The sequence below is a fragment of the Stegodyphus dumicola genome, chromosome 4 (genome assembly GCF_044657685.1).
Source record: "Stegodyphus dumicola isolate Sdum_Otavi_A_Nest chromosome 4, ASM4465768v1".
Taxonomy (NCBI): Eukaryota; Metazoa; Arthropoda; class Arachnida; order Araneae; family Eresidae; genus Stegodyphus; species Stegodyphus dumicola.
In genome coordinates this window covers 114,606,328-114,629,240 of record NC_140771.1, presented here as the reverse complement: position 1 = coordinate 114,629,240, position 22,913 = coordinate 114,606,328, and the positions used below count along the sequence as shown (strand labels likewise).

The 22,913-nt window shown below is 33.3% G+C and overlaps 1 protein-coding gene across 1 annotated transcript in view; it reads right to left on the bottom strand.

Moving 5' to 3' along the window:
* Positions 1 to 15,340, bottom strand: part of LOC118204812 (transcriptional regulator ERG homolog) — a 59,422-nt gene extending 44,082 nt beyond the window's left edge. Inside the window, exon 1 of the mRNA XM_085815344.1 lies at positions 14,509 to 15,340. Coding sequence (XP_085671470.1) covers positions 14,509 to 14,521 — 13 coding nt within the window. The 5' untranslated portion in view covers positions 14,522 to 15,340. The remainder of the gene's footprint in view (positions 1 to 14,508) is intronic.
* Positions 15,341 to 22,913: the final 7,573 nt, after the last annotated feature.

Sequence of the window (22,913 nt, the reverse complement as noted above, 5' to 3'; positions counted from 1 at the left end):
AAAAAAATTAACATGGAAATGAAGATTCATCGTAACAGATAATTTGTGACAGACCATGGGCTATTTACAGTATACCTTTGTAAGGTATATTTTAATTTTATAACAGTTATTTTAATTTGGAAACTTTTTCCTATAAATTCTTGTTTCCACTTACAACTAACTCTCTATCAGAATGAGTTTTTGGAATCAAGGTAAATGTAAATGAGTTAGCAGAAGTATTTAAAGAAGGTTCAACTAACTTCGAGAGAGAGTGCTAGGAATCGTTAGTAGCGCGTGTTTGCCTTTGGACTAAGTCACTCTTGAAGCTGTTAGGCTCGCAGTATTTTACGTGCCTTTTGATAGATAGTTTAATTTAAGGGCCAACTAAGTTAGATAACTGTATAAGACCGAGAAGGGGCCGACTGTTATTCTTATTTGAGTGAAATAGAGGTTATTTTAACCCTTCTCGATTCTACGTCTTTGGTTGTTTGAACTCAGCGATAAGTCGCTACATAGTTCACTAGGTTCCTCGACGTTCATCTTAGAGACAAGGAGTGAGGAACCCTACATTTGGCTCCCGAAAATTTTAACGAACTATGGCGTTAGAAAGTGGAAATTTTGCATTGGATCCTCTTGCCTTTCAAATCCCTCAGGCATCAGTAAATCCGATGAAAGGTTTCGGTTTCATAGTAATAGAAACCATGCGGGCAGCAATGAAGCCAACTTAGACATTCGACGGCATAGGTTCGGTTATGACCTTTCTTGAACAATTGGAATTGTATTTTACGCTACATCCCATCAATGAACTTCATAAAATTACAATTACAACAGCTAACTTAAAAACCAAGCCCTTAATTGCTTGAAGGGTATTGGAATGTTCCTGCTGGGAGGATCCAGGGAAAACTTCAAAACCGTACTATTTAAAGAGTTTCCGGTAGTCAACGACCGAGTAAAATTGTAGGCAGAGCTCTTCAGTAACTGGCCGATTTTACCATGAGAAAGATCCAAGTATTCAATCTACTGTATGGAAAGAGGCCAGATAGTGAATTGATCGACGTTATTTTGCCGTCGCTGCTTTCTCCAATACAAGACTTTCTGGAGGTAAGAAATCCACAGACACTCGACTGTCTACACTGACGGAAAACAAAATCCCAACACCAAGGAAAAATTATTGTAGAGTAATGAAGTTCGGCAATGTATTTGTCTAGATAACATGTTTGATTGATTTAATTTTCAAGATCACAGGTTAATTTAAGCTGAAGAAAATGCATTTCAAATATGAAATGTTGTTACATTAATAGCCGGTGTAACCTCCAGAATGAATGCAAGCCTGCAAATGTGCATACATTGTGTCATATAGTTGCCGAATGTCACTTTGTGGTATGGAGTTTCATGCTTGTTGCACTTGTTCTGTCAATACTGGGACGGTCAATGCTGGCTGTGGATGATACTGGAGTTGTCGTTCAATAATGTCCCATGCGTACTCAATTGCAGACAGATCTGGTGATCTCGCAGATTAAGATAACATGTTGACACTCTGTAGAGCACGTTGCGTTACAACGGCGGTATGAGAACGAGCATTATCCTGTTGGAAAACTCCCCCTTGAATGCTGTTCATGAATGGCAGCACTACAGGTTGAATTATCAGACTGACGTACAAATTTACAGTCAGTGTGTTTGGGATAACCACCAAAGTACTCCTGCTGTCATAGGAAATTGCTCCCCAGACCATTACTCCAGGTGTATGTCCAGTTTGTCTAGGTCGCAGACAGTTTGGCTGCAGGAGTTCTCTTGGCCTCTTTCTGACCAACACACGGCTATCATTTGCACCAAGTCAGAACCTGCTTTCATCAGGAAACACAAGAGATCTCCATTCCGTCCTCCAATGAGCTCTGGTTTGCCACCATTGGAGTCGCAAACGGCAATGGCTTGGAATCAGTGGAGTGCACGCTACAGGGCGCCTGCCTCGGAGCTATCCGTGAAGTAATCGATTTGTAACAGTTCGTTGTGTCACTATGATATCAACTACAACTAGAATTTCTGCCGCAGAGGCAGTACGATGCGCCACAGCCGTACGTCGAATACGGCGGTCTTCCCTCTCAGTAGTTCTATGTGGCCGCCCGGAACCCGGCCTTTTAGAAGCAGTACCTTCATTTGTTCACCGCTCCCAACAATCATGCACAGTGGATACATTCCGGCCAAGTCTTTCTGCAATATCGTGGAAAGAGAATCCACTTTCTCGTAGCCCTATTACACGACCTCATTCAAACTCGGTGAGCTGTTAATAATGGCTTCTTCGTCTTCTTAAAGGCATTCTTGGCTAATATCAACTAAAATTTCAAAGATAAATAACGCTCATGAACTTTACAGCACGCATTTAAAGCAAACCTGATTTGCAAGTTCTGAATGGCGCTACTAGCACCACACTTATGTGCGAAGAGCGAAATTTGAATTGATGTCATTTTTAGATGTATAAACACGCCTACCAAATTTCGTTTATGTAATATGTTTTTACTGGTGTTGGGATTGTTTTTTCCGTCAGTATATTTCAAGTCGCAGTGAAGCTGAAAACGCGCGCACGGTAAATTTTCGCCAGGGAGAGTATTCGAGGTTTCCGTCTTACAAAGACCTCAAAGTAAGCAGTATCCTTATCAGCAATCTGAGAAAACCGAAAAAGGAGGTAGCAAAAAGACGGGAAGAAACAAAGCCATTTCGCAATCGTCAAAATAAGCAACAGAAACAAAGGACTGATAAACAAAAGGATTTAAACTAATTAGGGTGTTCAAGATGAGGGTCCGGTCACACCCTGCGAAGAAAAACCACTTGGAGAATCAACTTAAATGTCGTAGTGGTACAAAATTTGGCTTTGCCCGAAATTTCCATTATGTTAAATAACGTGCCTACCACGGCCTTACTCGGCACTGGGGTTTAGTGCAGCTTTTTGGTGCAGGATTTTTTTAAAAAAGAAATTTCGACGGTTTAGGCTGTTTAAAACCACACGGCAGAAAGTAAGTGCCACCCAAGGTAAACAGAGTGTGAGCATTGGAAAAGTAGGACTGCACGTACAGATTAAAAACGAATGTCAAAAACTGAACTTTCTTGACTTGAAACTGAACTTGAAAGATCTGTTAACATCAGTAATATTGGGGTTGACTTTTTACGCCCAGTGAGCTCGGACTTAAATTTTAAGAATTCTACTTTACAGGCACAAATGGACATAGTAGAAGAAGAATGGAGAGTATCTCCAGAACTAGAGCTGAATCACCTCCAGGAAGAGGAAAAGAAGAAAACTGAAGCCCTGGTAAGAAATTTTAATAAATTGTTCGATTCGAAACCTGGCTCCTCCCAAGTAGTCAATCATTAAGTCAATGTTGAGGATGCCCTCCCATTTATGTATAAGCCTTTTAGATATGAAAAAGTAAAAGAGAACATTATAGAACAGCATATTAGAGATGTTGAAAAACAAAATAATCACCACAGGCCCATACGCAAGCTCCTAACACTGCGAAAAAATTAGTATTTATTTTGGGTATGTGCTCATATTATCGATTCTTTATAAAGGATTTTGTGAAGATAGTTGAACCTTTGCTGGTTCTAAAAAAGAAGACAACTAGGTTCACGTGGACGGCAGAGGCGATCACTGCGTTTGAACAGTTAAAACAGACTTTAATCAATGCCTATTAATTCCCAGAACATTACCAAAATTAAAAAAATCTCTGCGGACGCCTCTGAATTCGCAGTCGGCGCCATCCTTTCGCAAAACGGGCAACCAATTGTCTGTTTTAGTAAAACTCTGAATCAGACTCAACAAAATTATACCGCAATGAAAAGAGAAATTCTCGCTGTCTTATTAGCAGTGCAGAAGTTTTGTGTTTGCTTTGGAAGCGTCCCTGTAATAGTCCATTCAGGCCATGGGGCATTCGGTCACTTGTATTCCGGAAAAAAATCTTTCACCCGGCTTATACGCTAGACGTTAAGAGGAATATAACCTGATAATTAAACACACACCAGGGAAAGAAAATGTTGTTGCGGATGTCCTGTCAAGAATTAAGATTGATGAAGAGGGAAATACTATTAGATGTCTGATGTAAACCACGAAAATAATTGACTCCGTGATACGATCATTACAGAACTGAAAACGGACCCTGAATTCAAGAAGGTATATGCATATCTCGTAGACGCCGAATATTTTGAGCATGTAGACATTACAGCAATTAGAAATAGAGCAGCTCACTAAGAAATCATATAATAAGAAATATATACTAATATATATTTATAAACTTAATAGCTAAATAATTGCTCGACCATATTCCCTCTCCTAAGACGATGAAAGTATTTCCCCCCGAATTTCTCCTCGGTTGAGAACCCTTGCCCTTAAATCTCTCTTTCAGTTTGGCTTTTTCTTCTTTCTGTTTTAAAAATAGTAACATTTTTAAAATTAATCTTTCTGGTTGTATTGCTCCTGAAGAACAAATGATAAGTGAAATTTTTATCTAGCAATGTTAATACGAAATTGTTAATAAGCTGTAACTGTGCAGTCTGTTAGGTTTTTTGAAGCAGTAAACACGAAAACTCAACGATGTCCTTTCCAGGATTTGAACTCTGGATCTTTTGATTGCTAGCCGGATGTGCTGTCGGTTACAGCCCATCCGGCTAGCATCGGGAAAGCTGAAAATTGCTATACGTAATAATAAAATAATATTACACCTTTGCATCGAAAAATAAAGCAATTTCGCCATTATAAAGCCTATTCCATTCATATAGTAATTCATTTATTTGTGTTTCTATGAAATGCTTGTGAAACAAATGAATTTTTAATTCTATTCTTTTAATGCGAATGTTAGTTGTCGACTTTTTAATATGGTTGTTTGAATGTAATGCCTAAAAATAAAGTTAAATTTTTAAATGCGAAACTGTATGTGTAATTTGCTGCTTATTACATCCATACTTCGCTACATGTATTCACAAAGTAGGGTGTCTGGGTAAATATCTACTAGTAAGAAACTTACATATCTAACGAACCATTAATTATAGCGTCACCCTATTCAGTTTCATGAAAGAGAAACTCTTAATGCTTTATCTACAGTAGGTGGCAGATCCCAACATTGTGGGTTATTCTCTGAATTGGCTAAAGTGAGTACATGCTAAGGATGCGGGAAACCGCGGATAATAGCGAACGCCATTATCTGTTATATGTATATTACATGGATGCCCAAACAAGAGATCCATGAAACATACATATTTACAGCGAAGTTTAATTAATAAATTATGGAAGCACAACATGGCTAACATTAAATTAAGAGTTAGTAAAAGTATATTACCTACACCATAAAACGTTATATAATGTAAAATTAAATAAAGCAATTTATTATGTATTCTTTACTAGAATGTTCCCTTCTTACAAATACGAAAGTAAAAAATTTTGATATTTCAGCTTAATCCGAAAAAGACGATTGAGAAATGCAGTTATATACTGTGAACAGTTACATATCGCTTCAGAAGATGAGAGAAATGAGAATCATTTATTTTGATAGGACTTGAAGCTCTCTGATAGTTTTCAGTCATTTGCAGCAACACTACTCTTAGACTTTGGGGCCCTTTCTGTAGTAAATAAGAACTTTAAGAGAGCGCAGCTGCAATCATACCTTATTAATAAGAATACAATAAATACTGGCCGCAAGAGTGAAAAACAGAGTTAAAAGAAGTATGCGTACGAAAGCAAAAGCAATATTCTGTCACCTGATAACTAAGATCTCTATTCAACATATTTATCACTATCAAACTAGAGTGTGATTTTCAAAATTTCAGCGGTTTGCTGTAATTGAGACTATCCATAAGATTTCCTTAATAAGCATTTATTTTGCCACATTTAGTTACATCAGCACCAAATGATCGTACGTGGAAAGATATTGCGCAGATTTGTCTCGATGTATATTTCGACTGTATTAAGGATATACTTTCACATCGCTGGTAATTCCAAACTTACAGGATCCTCGGTTTTTGCCTGTCTAAACCACAAATAAGTGAAATCGCGGATACAGAGGAACAACTGCATATTAATTTGATTGCGACATTTTGCTCATTAATTATTAAACGTAATGAACTTAATATACTAACTTAAGTGTGACTATTTGCGCAAGCAAAAGCCATCACGATTTTCCGCTCGTTATCGGTTGTGACACTGTTATTTCAGTTCTCGTTACAATCATGCCATAGAGCTCAGTACTAATTTTCCATGAATGCGTTGAAGTATGAGAAATAATAATAAAGATTTGGATCGATATTAAAAAACGAATAGAAGCTGGTAATTTTAGGTATCCTCTGAAATTTTTTAACAAAACGATCTACTTTACCAAGAATTATTCTACGCGCATTTATCCTGAAAAATCAGCCGAATTCCTTTAAGGGTAAAAGAAATGGAAATTCGTGTTCCGTTACTTCCTCTTTTAAGTCAATATGAAGTTTCAAAAATAAATATTTAAGTAGCTCAATATGCAACCTACCCGTTTTAAGCAATGCTTAAAAAATAATAATTTTCGCATAAATGAATTTGTGCTTATTTTGAAATATTACACAAGTAACATTTCAAAGTGAAATTTTGCGCAAGAAACATAGTTTATTTGATTTTTAAGGAATAATATCTTTTAACATCTTTCATGAGCTTCGTGACACTTTAATTTGCTTAATTTCAGTATGCTGATCCAGTGAAGAAGAACTTAGCAATCGTGATACCAATATTCGTAAGAAAATTATGAATTTTTCAAGTTAGAAATATTTTCGAAGGAGTCTTCAGAGTACCGCCATTTGGCCATTACATAAGGTTTCTAACTTACGTTTCAATTGGTAATTACTTAACAAACTCAAAAATATGAAAACAATCAATGCACTTCTTAATAACTGAAATTTCTGTTTTATTTTTTAATAATCTACCTAACTAATATAATTTTAAAGGCATTTATTTGACAGTACATTCAATCGATTATTATAAGCATTTTTATCATTGTAATTAATAAAAAGTATTTTTAAAGCCATATATTATTTACCTTGGGATAGAATCATATGGATTTTTTGTTATTCTAATTGATAATTTATCGGAAAAGTATTTGGTAACAAAATATTGAATATTTAACAAATAGTGCTATTAAATTACTATTAATTTCGTATTTTTATTCAGCATTATTTTAAAAATGTATATCAAGAAATGACATAAGTAATGATACATAGTTAGCCTTCCATTCTCTGATATTTGAGTTCTTTCAAATATTTTATCTTTATTTCTGTCATGGTTGCTCTATTAGGAGGAAACAAAAAAGTCTCTCAAACACCTTGGACAATCATTTTATTTGACAAGTAAGTTAGGGAAATCAGCCATGCACAAAATTAATTATTCGATCAATTTGGTATTTTGAAAGGACCTGAAATACAGGGTGTTTATAAAGTCCCGGACCCGTTTTGATGTTTAATAACTCATAAAATAATGAAGATATAAACAAACTTATGGCATTTATTGATGGAATAACTTATATATTTACCTTTTCAGGTTTGAAAATCTTTACTTTTGTAAATATCGTCTGCGCGTGTGGTTAATTTCAGATAATTTCATTTTCCAATCTAAATATCTGTACTTTTCCAAATATCGTCTGCTTATTAAATTGCATTTTTCTCTCTTTTGTTTTTGGCAACTATTGCAATGTTATAGACTTTTTACTTTGGGCATTTGTAAAGGACAACGTTTACAGGAGGAGAGCGTCGAACATTGATGACCTAAAAGCCAGAATTACAACCGCAATAGCCTCTGTGGATGCCGACATGCTTGCCGGTAGTTAGCGTGAAATTGAATATCGACTTGATATTCTCCATGCGACGAAGGGGGCAGACGTGGAAGTTCATTGACAAGGGTCATGAAACTTTTTGAGTCTATCTAACCATTTATGTTATTAATTTTAATCTATCTTTATTATTTTATGAGTTATAAATAAATCTTTATCATTTCCTGAGTTTATTATTTTATGAGTTAAATCAAAATGGGTACGTGACTTTATAAACACCCTGAATTTTTAGGAAAACTACGTATTGAAAGATTCTTATATTTTTTGTGTATATATCTATGCATTGTTTCACATCAAATTATTATTCAAAGCTTAAGTCATAAATTATTATTGACTTGTGTCTTGTTCACGTTACTATTGATAACAATCTCTTTCCTTCGTCTAGCATGCTGTTTTCTTCTCTAATGAATTAGTTTGTTTAAAATAAAGAGTTAAATTGTTCTCCTGGAGAGAAAGTAAAATATTGGCTTTGAAATCAAATTGTAATGCAACTAAAGTTCATTTTAACGACCTATCGCTTCTTATAGAAAAGAAACGCTATAAACGAGTGATCACTACAGCAAAAATCGATTGAATGTGCTGTCATCAGCTGGTGTATATCGAGTAATCGTTAAACACAGCGTCGACTGCATTTGAAAACAAGCTTATCACTCATTTATTTCCGCTGTTTACATTAATTCATTACAGATGTTGCATTTTTTAAAAATATGCAGAAGAAATTGTTTGCATATTAATTTTTTACTCCCTAGAAAAAAATTTACGAATATTTAAGGAAATATTCTGTACATATTAATATTCATGTAATAGTAAAATTGTAATATACAGTGTCACTTCGATATCGAAATACATGTTTCCATTATATAAAGTTATTTAGTAAAACCATATTACTTTTTTTTGGAGGGGGAGGAATTTTGAAGAAACAACTATACCCTCTCAGGGAATCATATAAGATTCCTTAGAGTAACTACAGGTACTGACCACGATACAAATACATAAGGGAATAATGTTCTAAATTTGCTAGTTTCTATTACAAGATAGTATTTCTTAATGCTTATATTCGTAATAGCTTTCTCTATAATGCTTATATGTAATGTGTTTATATTCATAATAACTAGGGCAAAAAGTAAAACATCGCAATCATGAAGTAACTTGACAAATCTCGAAGGCTCAAATTATAGATATCCTCCATTACGAAATCTTATTTGATGAAACTTATTACTTAGCTTCAATGATAATTTTTAAAAATTGTATAAATGTTCGAACTAGAACAATTGCTAAATGAACAGGAATAAGATAAGGCTTTTAGAAGAACTAACTATTGGCTATCCTGGACAGCGAAGCGTCAAATAACCCGTACTTTTAAATGCTACAGCAAAGAAAGTTTTCTTCATTGCTTCTTCTTATTATTATTAGAAATTTTATATTTAAAATATCATGTGTAATTCTAAATGCTTTTACTGCTCTTTTTATTAGTAGTAATTAGATAAATTATATTAACTATATTAACCTATATAAATTAGATTATTTAGTTATTAGATAAATATTTTAAAATATTATAAACCAGAATACAATATATATATATATATATATGGTATCCTTTAGTATTCTTCATTGCTTGGTAAATTGAAGCCACTTAACAGCGAGTTTCACATACGCTGTCATCTTCTACTTTAACTTATGAGCTATAGAAAATGCGGATGTGATGAAAAGGGAGACAAGTATATTGTACATTTCACTTCCTTTCATGCGGGATAGTGACGCTGACTAACATACTGAAAGGCCGAGGTTCGACTCTCGGAGAAGCGTAGAGTGTCTGAGCGGCAATGGAGCACTCAAAATACTCGGCCAGCCAAAATCGCATCGAGAGTTTACGGTAGAACTGAAAGATCTTTGGCCACCCTCCGAGATGTTCTACCTTGGAATTTCGAACTGGAGCGAAAAGCTTAGCAGTTAGCAAGGCCTGGTGATACTTAAAATGCCTAAATGGATGCGCAGATGCTGGTCCTTCTTCAAACTGTACCTGCATGTTTCACCGAATTATTCTGTTACCATTATTTTGCAATAGTTATGGTCTTACCTTTTATAGATTGAAGAAACAGTCACTGAGAAATATAATTGCATTTTTTATAAATGGATATAAATGCGTAAAGTCATTAAGTTTTTTGTACTCTAAATTAATTGTTAAAAATGGGAAATTAATATATATCTTTTTTTAAGGAATTAAAAGAATTCAAGAAAAGTTTTGTTATCAGTATGAGAAAAATATTCTGGAGATTTTGAGATAAATTTTAGATTTGCATTTTGATAAGAACTAATGCACTTTGCTGGGGGAGCAGATGCAGTTGATGAGATTGGCGCATAAAATCTATTAACTAGAGAAAAATTTGCCTTTGTCATTCATTGGCCCTTGAAGTGAGATTAAAAAGCTGAAAGGCCAAGTTAAGTGGACAAGGAGTTTAAGCTGCGAAATATATTCCAGCTGCACTATTCTTTGCGACTGACTTGGTACATAAAATACTATTGCATATTTGTTATGATGCCATTGATTATTCATTCACAGACAGATCACATCAAAATGTCAGTGCCTGCAAGTATGTATATCCCGATCTTTACTCTTTAATACTGGCATTAATTTAAATTATTTCTAAAGAGGTTGTCCCAAACTATCAACATGTGCAACAATGTTTATTCTGCTCTTTCCGAGTGGTCTCGGAATAAAAGTGGGAAAAAAAAAAAAAAAAAAAAAAACTTTTATCATTGTGGGAACAGTTTCAAGACATCCTACCTCTGAAAGCAAAAAGTTTTAGGCATTTTAATATCATCCTTTTAAGTCAGTATTATTTTTGTGGAAATTAAAATTTCCTGAGATGAGAATAATGAAATTTATGTAGAGAAGCAGAATGGCACATTTTGAAGGAACTTTCCTGTTAGTCTGAAAATCTCGTAAGACGGCAAATTGTATTGAATTGATAGAGTTAATATTAATTGAACTCTATTAATGAAATACATGAAGAGGATGTCTGCACAAATCATCGAGCGGAAAGATCCCAAGTATTCCATTAAATGTATGCAAACAAAAAAGTTGGGGTTCTCTGCCTTGATTAATAAATGAAATACAATACCAAAAGGATGAAAATTTGAATAAAACATTAAAAAAAATAATACTAATATATGCAGCACATTGATTGACAATGCAGTTTACATGTTTTTGATTTTGTAACAATCTGGCATCTTTTCTTGCTTTCGATTTTCACTTCCAGTTTACGTAAAGAATTTTAAATCTTATTTGATATTATGTTAGGATGTTAGTGTAAGCAATTATGTGCGGACGCTGAAGTAAAAAATGCAACGAAAAGGTATTTGCTATTACGTGTTTTACAGATGGATAAATTCTAAATTTAAAATAAGAGTTCTTGATAATATTCTTAACACTTCATGCCTGTTAACAAGGTTTTAAGTTACGCCTATAAATGAAAAACCTTCCTCAGCCCAATGTAATTTTTGTTCAAAAAACTAAATTACAAGTTAAAATTGTTTCTGAACGTTGTGCAAGTTTAAGGGCTTCTTTTATTGCAATCAAATATTAATTGCAAGTTAAAATGGTATTTGAATGCAATTATGTGTTTTTTTTTCTAAAATACGAAAAAAGTTGTGGTAATAAAATTAAACAAATTTTTAAATATTTTCCAGTAATAGAATGCATCAGAATTTGACCTTAAAATTTTATAAGCGCAGAATATCAGGCACTTAATAAGTAAAACAAAAAAGTCTCGATTTCTTAATATTTTGATCAGTTTAACAAGGAAATAAATGCATTAGATATAACCTTTTTTTTTTTAAATATGCGAAATTTGTTCTTCAAAACGAAATATTTGTAAGAATACAAAGAAATATCCATCTTCACTTTTAAGCTTAAAGTTAAATTCCTTCTTTACGATTTACGGAGATGGGATTTTGTCTTCGGATTAAATTAAAGTACGTACCATTCTTATCTCCCAAGGTTAATCAGTTAAGAATTACCACTATATTTTAAATAAAAAATCAAATTTCATAATTGTACAAGCATTTTGGGTCAAAACAAGTTACTGTTGAAAATATTTCTCAACAAATCAGTATAAACTAAAGAAGAGATAAACAACACTTTACTTATAATAACCGGAATAATTGAGACTTGTTTTCTTCGTTGCTTTGAAATGAGACACAGTTCGAGAGCCAAATGAACGTATTTTAATATTCAGCAACAAGATTCGAAGAACAGAGACCCTGCAGTTTTTTTCTCGTTACCCACTGATTCTTTTCTTTTGGAACCGACGCAAATTTTTCACGTTTGGAAACCAGTAAACTTATGATAAAAAAAAGAAAAAAGAAAGAAAGAAGTGAATGAGAATTTAGAATAATGGCAAAACGTCTAGGTAAAAATGCAGGGAATATTGTTTGATATTTACAAGAATATTCCACATGAACGCAGTACATCTATCGCAGCCACGACGAATTGGTTGGCGTACACTTTGGAAGACCCTCGTCATATCTTGTTCTTTAGCAGTAGAGATGCTAATTCTCGCGACAAGATCTTCAAAAAAGTCAATCTGCGTCTTATAGACGAGATCTGTCGACAGAATGATGCTTATATAACAGCTGCTTCTGGATGCTCATTTGATCAGTTCTTACCAAACATTATGTCTTATCAATAACCTTAAGTAAAACAACTTTTCATCCTCCGTATCTTTCGCACTTAATAGCGGTCCCATTTCACATTGTATTTCTACTTCTGTATTTTTTCTGTCAGTTCTTAAAGTTGTGACAGTCAGTTTTGTTACACCTCTTACATGCTTAATCTAACATTCCAAACTTCCATTCAAGTAATGTAATACTTATTTTTTAAATATACACTGCTGCTATTACTACTAGTAATAATAATAATAACAAAAATAATAAGACATGTTTACTCAGTTATATATTGAGGTATAATGTTTAGATCGTTTAATTGCCTTGTGTAGTGCACTCAGTATGCCAAAATCATGCGGTATTAAGTCAACTTTACTACATGTTAGCCAGCAATAGAACGTCTTTAAAAAACATATTAATCTCTTTAATAATCCTCTTCTATAAAATGTAGATTTTTATTAATGAGTCAATTTTATCGTGTTAAAATTATCTAACACTTTCGATATATCTTCAGATATATCGAAAGTGTTATATAGGAGACAAATGGCTTAATATTGATAGTTAAAATTAATATCTACAAAAAAGCTAAAGGCATGATTTTTACAAAAGCATAAATACAAATATTTAAATATTATGGCGAAAAGAGAAGAAAACACTGTATTACTATTTTATTTGAGTCTGGCATCCTCTCTTGGAAAATTATTATTACATTACTTTTTAATTTACAGGAAGATTTATTTATCACAACTTATTTTAAATTTTACTATGATAAAATAGTAAAACAGATGTAAAATGTTATTAATTCGTAGACGAACAGTTAAAGAAAATGTTCCGGTGTTTTGAGTTTTCTACTAGAAATCGTAATCTGTATTCTGAGGCAATTGAATTAATTGACAAATTTACTGTCCGAAGAGCTACATAGTTCGCTACATAGCCAATTATCTAGCTAATCAGATTGTTAACTGTCCTTTTTATACTCATACAAGATAAAATCAGTAATTTATAAACCTTTAATGAAAAATAAAATATTCCTGTCCTTAAATATCAACGCATTTTTGCTTGAATATTTATAGGATAAATTCAAAGAAGCGGCAAAGAATTAATGCCTTAAATTTGGCGAAGCAGTTTCTTTTTTCTTTTTTTTTTTTTCCTTTTTTTAATTCTTCTGCTGAAACGTGTATACTTTATTTTATGGAGGCTATTGCATGCATAGTAATTCCATTAATTTAAATGTAGATCAAGATTTTAAATAAAGATAATTAACTGAAACCTCAAAAGATATAAAAGGCAGAATCACGATATTTCAAAACTTCTTACGATACCAAAATAATTTAAATATACCAAGAAGTGCCTAAATTTTCTGCTGCGAAAATAATGAATTTAAATAGGGAATAGACCAGTGCATTTTGAAGATGACTGTATGATTAAAATTAAATTTTAAAGAGATATGCTAATTTCAGTTTTTTAATTAGTTGTAGACTAAATTCATGTTCAGTAATCAATAACTACTAAATAAAAATAACCAACTAATTCATATGTAATGTCACTGTTCTCCGTAAATGTACTTATCATTTTCTGCCTTAATATTTAGTCCTTTCTCTTTACAACTGTGAAATCATTTTATGTAAAACATTTGATTCAAATTTGTTGCCTTTATTTACTTCCTATTTGTATTTCATAGCTGATTTAAGGCATACTCTGTTTACTCGCGTACTAGTCGCACTTTTCTTGCAAATTTTTTTATTGTGAAAGTCTAGATGCGACTTTTATGCGGGGAATTCTACTGCACAATATTGTACACTTTTGACGATTTTTTTCTACTTTAAAATGGGGGTGCGACTTTTACGCGAGTAAATACGGTGGTTCCCCCCCCCTTATATCTTGAGTAGCATCGTATCAAAGGTTTTAATACGTATTATGGAACATTAAAATACATTATGTATTGGTGCACATTTTTTTAAGTTATACAATAAAATCAATCTTATCTATATACTGATGAAATAAAAGAGAATATTAGAAAAACAAATCGACTTACCACTATAAAGCATTGTCGTCAATGATACGAAGTCCGTTCTTCGAGTCCTTCTGTGGATTCTAAGCAGGTTCGTCCGAAAGTATTTGATTTTCACTCAAGCTGTTTTATATACGAAATTCATAGCTGACATTTTTTATAAATAAATTTGTTTCACGTCTTTTATTATTTTATTTTTTCCCACTTTTTAAGTTACTAAATTATATTTTTATCTAGTTATTCGCTTTTGCTCAACATTGCTTTCCATTTTGCCTTAAATATTTGCTAATTTCTAATAAACTGAATGGCAACTAGAGATCATATATGAATCAATTCTTGCTGGTATCATTTTTCGGCGAAAGAAGTAGGAAATTTTAACACGATTCTGAAAGACTGTAACTTATCTTACACACATATTATCTCTGTTTATTAGCAAAGCAGGTTTACAAAAAGCTTTTAAATTCTTTGATTTTTTTTCACTTATTGTCGATAATGAAAAATGAGTAACAAAAACGTCAAAGAAAAAAAAATTCATGTGATTGCGTTAGTTATTTTAAGTATTGCTAAAAATATGACTTGATTTCACAATTTACTAAATTAGGCAAGAGAATTTTTGAAAGCAGCTTTGGACTTTAATTTTTTTTAAATGAAACTCCAGGAAGGGTCAACGAATTGAAAAGTATTCAGATGTATTTAGAAAAAGAAATGTCGCTGTCAGCTCTTCATGTGCCACGTGGTCAACGGATGACTTCACGTTCAGTGGAGGCTGCCAGGAAATGGTTCAGGAAGAGCAAACCTTATCAAGATCGTGTGATGAACCAGAGATGGACTTCCTGAGGTCAGGCATTGGAGTCAAGACTGCTGACCTCAGCGTCCGACCGCGATAAATATTTCTCTGTCGTCCAATCGGTTTGCCGCCACAATTGGAAGGATTACCGCAGCTCAACGGGACGAAGGAGAATTCGTCCAATAGCGAAGTGCTTTCGCTCGAGACCACGCCTTCGTCTCTGGTCTCGTAGCACCTGCTCTTATTTTTATCAACTATGTTTAGCTGCTCTCTGGAAAACAAACTTCTCCGTTTCTTTAAATACTTAATTTACAACATATCTGTAGGTATAAAGCGAGGGGGCGGGATTCATGAAATAAATTTTGATTTGAATAATTTGTAAGTGAAATGCAATATATTATTACCTGAGTGATTTTGAAATATATTTGTCGATGAAGTTATAACTGCGAAATAAAGGCGTAAGTTCTGATATTTTATTATTAAACAACATAACAGTAAACAAATTTTCTACTTTTTACTTCCTTGTACGAAGTAAAGGATATATTGTAATTGCGAATAATTTCGGGTATCATATTTCAACGAAAATACCGAAAATGACGCTTTTTTTTCAAAGTGGATTTTAAAACAACGGACTTAAAAGGGATTCAAAAGAGATTTTTTTTTTTTTTTTTTTTTTTTTTTTTTTCCGTAATATTTGTATAAACGTATGTGTGTATCGCGCATAATTCAAAAATGAGTTGCCGTAAGAACGCTGAAATTTTATATGTGAGGCTGCTAAAGGTCAGTTTTTTTTTTAAAATTTATTCTTATATATTGGAAAATTGTGCATTTTTTGCTTTAAAAGTAACTGAATTATGCTGTTATTATACTCCGGTTACGGTATTTTTATGCCTTTAGTTAATCTGCATGCAATATTTGTAGAATCATGAACAATTTAAAAATTTAATTGGCTGAGCCCGTTAGGCCGCCATTTGTTTACATTTGAAACTCTGAAAAGAATAGTGGAAGTCAGTTGTTCTCTAAGAAACCATTTGGTGCATCAATTTCAGTGTCTTTTTGGTCAGTGTGAAGGAAAGTTAACTTTCAATTTTGTGCACCCCTCGTCTTCCTGCCCGCTGAACGAATTACTTGTTTTGCTTAGAAATTCTAATTTCAATTGTGAAAACTGAATTAATTTTGAGTTTGAGTCTGTACTTCTTGTCGCTTAGATACTAAAGTCGCGCTTGCAAATATCCATGCCTTCTATGGGATTCGAACTTGGGACCTTCGATATGTCAGTCAGCAACAATAACAACTATCCCATCTGGGCATCCTTTGTTCTCCATCGAAACTGGAATGGAATTGGTTAATTAGTCTTTTAACTATATGGTGCCCAAGGTAATAAGGTCAACGGCAGAAACTATCTTTTCCCTCTTGATTAAGATAAAATTCCTGAATCTGATTAGAAGTAACAGGAGAATTGTAAAAAATAATAACTGACTGCTTTCACTTAGCCTTCTGCGACTGTCTGCACGGTTGACACACTGAAGAGATTTCAAAGGAAAATTTGACTCTTATAAATTCTAAATCATTAATAATTTTTGTGTGTTCAACCAATGTGTTAAAACAATGATAAATATATTAGGATGTTCATTTCCTAATTATCTCTAGTAAATTACTTTATGACTTTACTCTCTTTTCGAAATTTTAATTCATACTCCATCCAAACGAGATAGTGGTTATTGACTCGAACTAGGGTACTGAAGGGCTCCGGTTCGAATCCCGAAGAAGCCATGGATGTTTGTAAATGTATAACGTCTCTGCGGCATGGGGGCACTCTAAATATATGGCGAGCCGAAAGTCCTGTCTTGTGGATTGGTAGTAGAGGAAGAATGGTGAGATCCACCTTCCGGTATGCTGACCTTCAAAATTGGGGTAAGTGAGCAAAATCGGGCTGTTACTTATATAGTGCCCAAGCCTCTTGCCAATGACAGACTAATCTTGTACTCCGTGCCGCCTCAATGAATTTCATGGTCTTGTTCTGATGTCAGACCAGAGAGATTAGTCACAACAACAGAACAATAATTCATATAATAATGGGATAATTCATAATATTAGAAATTGGATTGCACCTTAACTGGCCTTGACCTGGAGTTTCGATTGATTGGTATAATTACATCGTGTTTGGAGAACACCATGAAAATTGCATTGCGTTCATTTCCTTAATCAATACTTTAAGAAGCGAGCGTGCGCAAATGCGCACTGATTTGTGGGAATCTGAAAATTTACGATTCCCATACGCGCTTCCCGTGCACTCATTTAGCTGCAAAATAAAACATAATTGCGCCGGTTAATAGTGGCAGCGTGGCTGAAGCCGTCGAACACTCATACTTCGGTCTTAGAATTTTCCCAATTATTGAATGAATTGGATATATGAGGATTTCATCATTTTTTCTCATGTGTAATATAAACATAAATCCTGGCTAATTAATTCTCTTAGAATATCTTCCGCGAAGCATTTTTTCATACAGGTAGATAGTCCTAAATTATTTTACAGCAATTATCAGCAGCTCTGAAGCACAAAATCAGGAAACAGAAAACAAAGTTTATACCTCTCACACAATCTGTCGATTGCAATCCATTTTGGAAAGCTAAGTGGCCCCAAAGTTCCGAAAGGTACACTATGGGAGAAAAGTGCTTTAATTAGTATTCACGTTACAGGTGATCCCGCTTTACAGAAGTTCGCGTTAAACCATTTTTCTTCTATGAAAGATATATAGTACTTTTTTTGCTTATAGAAATAAGTCAGAAAAATAATTTAACTGTTACGAAAAAAAGTGAAAACATTATGTAGCATTTGTTTTATGAAATGTTTGCAAAAGGTTAGATAAAAAATACCCGTAGCTTAATTAAAGAAGACCACTTAGATTTATGTTAGCTTTCAAAGGATATTTTATTTACTATGAAGAACACTACAACAGAAAATTTCTCAATCTAAGAGGCCAATATACTGCTGTATTTCAAGATTTTTACATCAGTCAGAGCAGACCGAAAGTACCGAATGTCATCACTAATTCATTAGAATAAAAAGCAATACATTTTAGAAATGCATTTATTTAATTTGTAATCCGAATAACATGTGCTATTAAATACAAAATGATAACTGCCTTTTCATATTACTTTCATTTCAGGAACCTTGTATTAAAACTCATCGTGCAAAGTACTCAAGCTAGCCATGATAAACCACAGGTGCCAAACAGTGGCTGTGATAAGATTCTTTAAAAGTGCTACCCGTGATTAAATATAGATAAATAGGGAGACTACATAAGTTCCCCCCCCCTCGTATGTAACGTAAATACAAGCAAGTTCCCGATAAAAGTCCTCAACAAAGGCATACTAATTTTTATAGAGAACCTTTGTATGTTTTGCTTCATTCAATTAAACAGTGAACAATTTCAATCTCTTTTAAATTTCAGATGGCTCCTTAATGTATACCTAATATTCTGGTATTAAATTAAAGTGAAGATTGATAGATTCTGCAACGTTTTGGTACCATGCTGAATTTACGTTGCGATCAGTGGATAATTTTATCTCGAACAAACCTGAACTCCGGCACATTACTCATTGGCACGAAATTCGATTTCATGGCATGAGATAGATTTCTGTTTGCCTAGAGCAACTACCAATTTATCTAACTAGTTTTAGAACAGTTCAAACGGAAAGGATCTCACCTTTTCCATTCAGAATGTTATACAGTTAATAGATTCTTAAATTGTTTAAGCATATAACAACTTCTTAACATAGCACAATGAATAATTTTTAACAACAGTTTAAGAATAATAAAATGTAAAATGTTCTACATTTTGAGTAGTTTATTATCATATGCATTAAATATTTGAAGTATAAAATAAGAAATTGTTAAAAGTTTCACAATATAAAGAATAAGATTTCACACATGACTCTAATTTTTTATATACAGATGCTGTTTCCACATTTTTTAGACTGTTTTGCTTTGTTATAAAAAAAAAAAAAAAAAAAACTTCTGCTTTGAATTCTTTTTTAACTGCAACTATATTTTGAAAGTATAAGTTATCGTCTGTTACTTGACAGTTTTATTTTCAGGCAAAATGGCGCTTTTAAAAATGCGTTGAATGGAAGACTGTGTTTGCGCTCTTTTCAAAGGAAAAAAGCTACGATGAATAATTTTAAAGCTATGATAATTAATATTGTCAAAAAAAAAAAAAAAAAAAAAAAAAAAAAAAAAGGAAGAAAGGGATCATAGTTTGGCTTCAAGTGGAAAAATTGTTCCAGATGCATATCCAGAAAACAGAATCTTTCGAATGTTGCAAATTAAGATCTTTGATAATTAAGGTAAAATAATACGCAGAACAAATATTAATTTAGAAGTCAAACAACAAAAATTAGCGTTATATTTGCAAAGTTTCGCAGTCCTGTGAAAATTTGCAAATATAACACTGATTTTTTGTTGTTTGACGTCTAAATTAAGATCTTTGACGTTAAAAGAAAATCCGCCAAGTCAAATGAATGTTGCAAAATCATTGAAATGCTCAGTGTCAGTTGTAAACAAAGTGATTGATGCTTATTTGAATCTTAAAAAGGGGAAAAAACATAACGTGCACAGTCTTTCTTCACGATATATCGCCGAACGCAGAATGCGCTGCAAAATTCTTTATGAGAATATCCGGAGAAAAATGAAAAATATTTTCACAATAGATGAAACTTGAGTGTTTTTAAATAACTTCAATAAAAAAAAGTATGTCTTTATTATCATCAAAGACGAGAAAAATCTTAAAACATGGTTCAAAGAATGAATTGTTGGTGGTTTTTCATACAACGGTATATTAAAATAAAAGAGAGTGGGAAGAATGTCAAGATCAACTCCACATATTATGAGGAACATATCTTATACCCAGTTTTCAAATACGAAATACCTTCTCTTTATCCCCAGTGACATCAATCAGTAGAACTGCATCAAAACAAAGCAAGCAGCCATATATCAAAACCCATTATTAATTTCCTGGAAAAAATTGGAACAAGAAACAGGACATACCCTTCACTCATATTCCTACTAAATCTCCTGATATATGATTCATGGATTTTTTGCGCTTTTCCACTTTTAAAAAGCGGATAGTCCAAACATCGACCTACAACTCTCCTTTAACTTTAGAAAGTTGTTGAAGAAGAATGGGACAAAATACTTCGTCCGATACTACAAAAGCCTTTACCATCTTGGAAATTACGGTGGATATGAAGATAGTGAAGAATAAGGAATATCAAATATAACATTTGAAACTTAAAATTTCATGTAAAACATAACTGCAAATGCAATGAAAATCGTCTAAAAATGGGCGAACAGCCTCTGTACCTGTTAGGAGTATCAAATACTCTTTTGTTATTAAGGTAAGATAAATCTGCCCACTTTCTTTGCTTTTAGAATTGAAATAATGTGGCAGAAACTAACATAAATATAAAATGCAAAAATATTGAAGAGCAAATGAATGATATCCAAATAAACATTTAGAAACTTTCCTCAAAATATAGATTACACTTTTTAATATAGGCATATAAAACAGACATCACAACATATTACAAATAAGCTATATTCGTGATTTGCCTAAATAGGAAGTACGTAGTCAACTGATGCTTTCATTACTTGAAAAAGAAATAACTGAAAAGCACCCTACCGTTTCCTAAACACATATTAGAATCATATATTTCTGCATATCAACAAAGCTTTTCATTTGAATTCACCGAAGGAAAAAGTTTTGAAATCATATTAGGATACTGATTCAGAAGTCAAACAACAAAAATCAGCGTTAATTCACAAAATTTTCACAGGACTAGTTTCGATGGTTTTACCGAACCATCATCTTCAGCTGCAAAACCGCAAATGAACAAGATAGGAAATAATGTTTAGATAAGATAAGAAAGCCTGGACAAGAATAAGCAAGTGGCGCCATCTGTTGGCGAAACCAGAACTAAAACATAATTTCTCTAAAAGCCGAAGGCAAATTTGGATTGGAATTAGGATCGTTAATTAGAACAGAAAGATTTTTATGAATGTGAAATGCCTCTAGAAAATCCAGTTCTCCAATGGAAGATGTTTTTTGAATAATTTTGGCAGCAGAAAAATTGAAAGTGTGATTTTCGGACCAACAATGTTGAGCAACAGAAGACTTCTGTGTTTCCTTTTTTCTAACATATGCCTCATGTTCTTTGACGCGAAATTTTAAGGCTCTCTTAGTTTGGCCAATGTAAATTAAACCGCACTGGCAAGGAGTCCTATAAATACCCCAGGAATTCATATCCGGAATGGGGTCCTTGAGTATAGAAGTTGGGATTTTATTGATGGGAGAGTAAACAACCCGAAAGTTAAATTTCTGCAAAATATGTGCAACTTTATAGCTAATTGATGGAAAGAAGGGAATGACAACAGAATTTTTATAATCTCCTAAAATAAGAGTGTGGCTTTTAGTGTGTTGAGATGAGAATTTTTTAACTGCTTGATTAATAATGTTGGGTGAAAAGCCCCTGTCAATAGCTATTGCTTTTAAATAATTTAGTTCTTCATCAAGGGCTAGTTTGGAGGAGCAAGCTTGAAGAGCACGGAAAACATAGGAATAAAATGAAGCTAACTTTTGTTTAGTCGGATGACATGATTTAAAGTGTGGTGGAAGGCAAACCGATGAAGGTTTACGGTAAACTGTAGTACTGAAGTTGGATGTGTTACGTGTGACCAGAATGTCGAGAAACGGAAGAGAATTGCAAGTCTCAAGTTCAAAAGTGAACTGAATAGCAGGATCAATAGAATTCATTGTTGAAAGAACTCTATTTAAATCATCTTTATTACCTTCAAACAGGGTAAAAGTATCGTCTACGTAGCGGAACCATGCCGGGAAGTTTAAAGTTTCAAACAATTTTGATTCATAATAATGCATGTAGATATCAGCCAGGATGGGACTGAGGGGGCTTCCCATGGCTAATCCCTCAGTTTGCTTGTAATATTTATTTTGGAAAACAAAATGTGTTTGTTTCAAACAGAGTTGAGTGAGAGAAATTAGCTCATCAATTTCGATGCAAGAGAAATGAAATTCGCGAAGTCTGGTTTCTAGACATCTTAATGCACCCTCCACTGGGACATTGGTGAATAATGATTTTACATCAAAAGAAACCATGAGTAAATTACGAGGAGAAATGTTTTTAACCTTTTTTACAAACTCTATTGAATTTTTTATGGTGTAAATGTTATTGTCTAATAGAGTGGAAAATCTAGAAACTAAATATTTAGCTAATGGATACGAGGCAGTACCTAAATTTGATACAATAGGGCGGAAAGGAATACCACTTTTATGAATTTTGGGAAGAGCATATAATCTGGCACAATTCGCAACAGATGGGATAAGCGAATGTTTTAAGTTGCTTGAAATGATTTGCGAAGATTTGATCGCAGTTTTTATTTTGGATAAGTCCGAAGGTGAAGGATCTTTAGGGATCGGATTATACGGTCCTTCGTTTAAGAGTTTAGTGACACCATCGATGTAAGTGTTCTTATCCATGACGACTATCTGGCCACCTTTGTCGGCCTTTGAAATGACAATATCCGGGTTAGAATGAATCTCGCGCATTGTAGCTCTTTCTCTCG